Source organism: Leptosomus discolor, chromosome 9 (assembly GCF_034619465.1).
Source record: "Leptosomus discolor isolate bLepDis1 chromosome 9, bLepDis1.hap2, whole genome shotgun sequence".
Lineage (NCBI taxonomy): Eukaryota > Metazoa > Chordata > Aves > Leptosomiformes > Leptosomidae > Leptosomus > Leptosomus discolor.
Genome location: NC_141399.1, coordinates 22,836,186 through 22,841,333, shown reverse-complemented (window position 1 = coordinate 22,841,333; position 5,148 = coordinate 22,836,186). Strand labels below are relative to the sequence as shown.

General features: G+C 37.4%; 1 protein-coding gene across 2 annotated transcripts; it reads left to right on the top strand.

Moving 5' to 3' along the window:
• Nucleotides 1–1,297: 1,297 nt before the first annotated feature.
• Nucleotides 1,298–4,425, top strand: GP9 (glycoprotein IX platelet). 2 transcript variants are annotated; one of them, XM_009958576.2, is made up of 2 exons: nucleotides 1,298–1,333; nucleotides 3,219–4,425. In XM_009958576.2, the coding sequence occupies exon 2, from the start codon at nucleotides 3,226–3,228 to the stop codon at nucleotides 3,850–3,852; it is 627 nt and encodes a 208-aa protein (XP_009956878.1). In that variant the 5' UTR covers nucleotides 1,298–1,333; nucleotides 3,219–3,225; the 3' UTR covers nucleotides 3,853–4,425. The 2 variants fall into 2 exon arrangements, with proteins under 2 accessions (XP_009956878.1, XP_086326436.1); XM_086470310.1 differs by having other exon boundaries at nucleotides 3,200–4,425.
• The last annotated feature ends 723 nt before the right edge of the window (nucleotides 4,426–5,148 follow it).

Sequence of the window (5,148 nt, the reverse complement as noted above, 5' to 3'; positions counted from 1 at the left end):
ATACAAAACAACTAAGTGAAAACAAAATTCTGTTTTTGTTTTTCTTTTACACACACATGGCATTCTTTATTTAGATGAACAGATATATATATTATAAACTTGTATCATCCTGAATTACTGGCTTTCCAGCTAAACATACACAGAGCATGTTATGTTCTAAGATGTCACATTGCTATCAGTCAGCAGCTGATGCTCTCCAGCAACTTGAGTGTGAAGAAATCTGCAGGATCATAGTCCTTTTGAGCTGCACACAGCTCTTGTGACCGGGAAGAAAGGTTGTATCTGTGCCCAAGGCCATCCCTGTCCTCTCATCTGTGCGAATACGAGGGGAGCCACACCAACATAACAACAAGTCTTTCCCAGTGCACCTTGCCTGGCTGTCCTGGAACGCATTTCTAAATTTCAAAACAAACTAGTACATCACAAAGGAATCCTAATCCACAAAATATCACAAGAATCAAAATAGGAATTGATCCATTCATCCATACATACATCATCTTCACATCCAACTGCTGGAGGCGTTCTGGCTCTGGTATTTTTGTGTTGCTCCACAGTGCAGTGTACAGGTCACTCTCGGCCTCTTCGCATCAGATAGGTTTTCCAAACCCCTATCGTCACAGAAACCTCCCTTTCACCTGTTGGCTTAATCTTTTTGAATATGTGTGACCAGAATCAAATACTGTATTTTGGGTCTTTTCACCACTATTTCAACGTAATGGCGTTAATATTTCTCTATCCCTTAATGATCCCATCTGACTAATATAAGTTGATCTCATCTGACTTAACATAAGCTATTTCGATGCTATGGTGCGTTTTTACAAATTTTACTTAATCAGTGGAAAGGCAGATACCAAACACACCTGGCTTTGACTAAATGAGAACTCTAGTGCATAGGTTAACTTTAGCTCCCTGGGATCCTGCTTGTGCTGGCATATGCCAGCAGCTGGAGCTCAAGCTAACTTTTGTACCTGTAGATCATTACAGCCGAGAAAAAACCACCACTAGATTTCAGATAAGTCATTTTAGGTTTTCCAGACACTGTCAGGTTTAATGGGAAAAATATCTTGGCAATAAAGAAAATTCAAAAGCATTTCCTCTTGTCTTTCCTCTTGTCTGCAGAAAACACAAAACTGCCCCAAGCACTGTATGCCACGACACATCAATCACATATAGCTTCTGCCAATGGGAATGGTTTCCTACTATGTATAGGAAAAAGCTCATCTTCTTTAACACATTTCCTTCCTGACTCTTTAAAAAGGCAGCTCCAGTTGCTATAATGCACCCCAACACTTTATCAGGAAGAGTGAAAGGAACCAAGAGGGAATAAACAAGGGTAAGTGTCAGTCAGGCTTCTCACCAACTCTTTCTTTCTGCATTTTTGCCACAGTTCTTATTTCTTTTTGATTTGGAATTTCTTGTTGGTTATATACTAAATTAGAAGAGACCATCTTTTCTATAGCTGTTACTTAACATTTTTTTACCCAGATGACATAGTCTGTCCTTTTAAGATGTCTAGTTTGAAAAAAAACAGCTCTAGTAGATTTCTTGAAAAATAACAAATACGTATCTAGATTCAGACCAAAGATATTCAGACTAACTACTTGCTGACAAAGACATAGGAGATTGTTAAGATTAGTATTTCAGCTTCTCTGTGATGAAGCTTATAATTTTATGTAGAACTAATTCAATTTAAAATATATGAATATAGTATTTAGATCAAGAATCTAACACTGTCTAACTTTATTTGGAAAAGCTAATTACATAATCCTTGTAAGTTGAAGCAAATTAAATTTAAAACAAAATCAGTTTTTCCTGCAACTCTAGTCTTTATTAAATGAAACTTCCTAGAGAAAAAAAAAGGCTTAGCTTATTTTAAGTTTTTTAAAGGAAAACATTTTTTTTCTTGAGTTCCAAAATATCTCTATGCTTGAAACATGATTTTGAATAAATTATTTTCCAAATTCCATTCTACATTAGTATAATTTCAGCTCCTTATTGTCTTAGTACATAAAAACCTCTTTTACTCTGTATTTGTTGTTAATAGGTCTGTTCTACCTGCTTGCTATTTCTCAGGCTTTGGCCAGTCCAATTTTAAAAATCATACTCAATGTGCTTCTAACACTTGCCTGCAAACAAAGTTATACAATTGTTTTCAGCTTCTTCAGTTAAAAAGGAATTTTCTTTAAGGGTATGGTGTATAAAAACCCAACATTTTTTACAGCATCTGCCATTCTCCAAGTAGCATCCAAGGCAATATACAGTCAGATATTTTTGCTTCAATACTTATTGCAAATGAATCATGAAAAAACCAAACAACCAAAGAACATTTTAATTATGTGATGTATTAAAATCATAAAGAAAGATGTTTTCAAGACAGGAAACTCCCCAACCTGTGCAAGGGAGTTAGTATTTCAAATTCCAATCCAGTCCCAAGGCTAGCTGAGTATTTTCAAATGCAGAGAAGTAGTAGGAGATATAGGAAGGGAAGAGCTTTAGAGATTTTAAACTGCCAAACAGAGTGGACTAAGTTGGAAGTGTAGTGGGATCCACTCTGCAGAAGTAGGAATGACATAGCAAAAGCGATTACTTGCTAGCCCAAAGCATGGTTATTTAATACCTAAATGACAAGCAGTACCAGATATGCAAAATTTCCAAGTCTCTATTCATCCAAATCTTGAACTGTATGTTCTCAGAGATGCATGAAGCTACAAGCCAGCAAAAAAGAACTTTTTGCCACATAAAAATGCGTACTTCCTGTTTAGAATCTTCATACTCTCAGAAAGATTTTTAGACATTTACAATTATTCAATCTCTTAAGCTCAATTTTGAAAACCGACTTCAACACAACAGTTTTAACATTAGACCTATAAAGATACAGAAACAGAATCAAAATCTTTGCCTAAAACTAACCTAGTTTTTACCAGCATCTCCTGGTGACATTCTGTTCCAGAACTTCGAACAATAATATATTTCATACAATTATGAAGGAAAAGCAATGAGCTAGAGACAAAATGGAAGCACTGTGCCCTCTCCCAGTTGCATTTATGCTACTTTATGTCAGGAAGAATGGCTCTGTGGGAAACACAGAAAGCTAAAGATTTTCTTCCAAAAACCTAAACCTCACGAGTAATCCTGAGGAAGAAATAGCTGTGTTGTAGTTCTGTGTTTAGAAACATGCTAAATGAATCCTGCTTCTCAGATTCTTCTTCTCTGGGTAGCTGAAGCATGAACAAGACAGAATTCATTACTACTGCAGGATTTGCCATATCATTGCTCTTCCACGTGGTCCAAACTGAAGTCTGTCCTCCCTCCTGCAACTGCAAGTCCCTGGGAGAAACGCAGGGTTTGCGTATAGACTGCAGCTCCAGGCAGCTGACGGAAGTGCCAGCCTTGCCCATGAACACCAAGAGGCTTTATCTGCAGAACAACAGCCTGACCTCAGTTCCTCCCAGTGCCCTGGACAGCCTGCGCAGCCTGGAGGAAGTGAAAATATTTGACAATCCTTGGAACTGTGACTGTCATATTCTGTATCTAAAACTCTGGTTAGAAGACATCTCTGCACCCTCTTTGGCAAACACCAGGTGCGCAACACCAGCTCCCGTGAGGATGAAGCCCTTGAGGGAGCTGACTGGGAATGAGCTGGGGATTTGTAAGAGGCTTCTCCCAATCAAGTGTCTTGAGTTCTTTTGGCGAGACCTCATTTTAATTGCTGGAGTAATAGCTACACTTATTTTAGTAGCATGCGCTCTGAAATTCTCAAAAAAGCTTGTCTGCCAAATAAACCTAAGCCAATATGACTCCAGGAGCTGCCTGTTGGGGCGGCACGCCTCCAAAAGCCACAAGATACAATGAGCTGTTCACTACCACCAGCTTGAACAGAATTATCAAAATATTTTACCACAAAAAAGCCCACAGGCAACAGGAGTTTTAATGGTGAACACGCTACAAACAGATCCCAGGGCTCAAAGTCTGGGTCCTCAGATAGGCAAGTTGGATTTAATTTCATTCAAAATTAAGCTTGGTGATGTATTGACAGCCAAGTTTCATTCTGCTGCCATCTACTCATATGAAAAGCAGTTTCTAAATTTTAAAAAAATCATTTAAGTCAGCATTTTTCCACTGAATTCTCAGTTCTTACAGCAAGAAGGTTTACATCCCCAAATCCTACACCTTTTAATATATGGAGATGAACACCAACTGTACTATTTTAGCAACTCTTTTTCTCACTCGGAAGCTGTGTGAGTTTGCAACCCGTTATCCCCTCACTTAGATAATTTTAGACTATTTTCTCTGCACTGAGCTTTTCAATTTTTTTTACAAGGCAACCACCGTTTTGTATTAATGCAGAATATTACAGAAGAAATGCACTCTGCGGTCTCTCATGGAGAGTTTCCTAATTGATATTTCTTGTTTCCCCAAAATAAAATAAATCATTAACACTAAAAGTTTTTCATTCTCTTTTGTACCTATAAAGCCAGATATGCATAAGATAGTAAACTGCTTTACTGTATAGCTTTAATTGTACAAACATTTAAAAATAAGCAATTAGCAAACATTTGTGTTTACACCAACCAACGTATTAAATAAGATGTACAGAATACAGGGAGAAAAAAAAAAATATTTGAGAGAACATGTTTTCTAACCTCACAAGAGGAAAGAAGAGGGAATCCCTTCCACAGCAGTATTTCACATTCCACTAAAACAGCAATGCATTTATCACTTCTGATCCTTTTGGCTTCTGTCTGAAAAAAAATCTAAAAAGGGGAAAGCTGGAACTGCTAACTAAAGGCTCGAGAGCAACATTCAGCTGTTTATCTGGCAAGGCCACTATATTGTGCTTAAGCCACATATTCCATCAAATTCCATAAATAATGCTGCAGTTGCTAACAACGTGCAAAGACAAGAAAATACATCAGCTATCTAAGTGACACACGCAGACAGCATTCCCAAAGGAGTTTGTAAAGATCCCAGAAAGTGTTACTATATCATGCGAGATTGCAAACTACTGAATATATCTGCTTTCACATTCTTTGGTAACACAGGTATAACTGCTGGGATTAATTGCAAATAAAAAGTTAGGAGTTTTGGTGCAGTATTTAGCAAGGTAAGTAATCATACTCAGAATTATTGAGCAAGAACCAAAAAAAT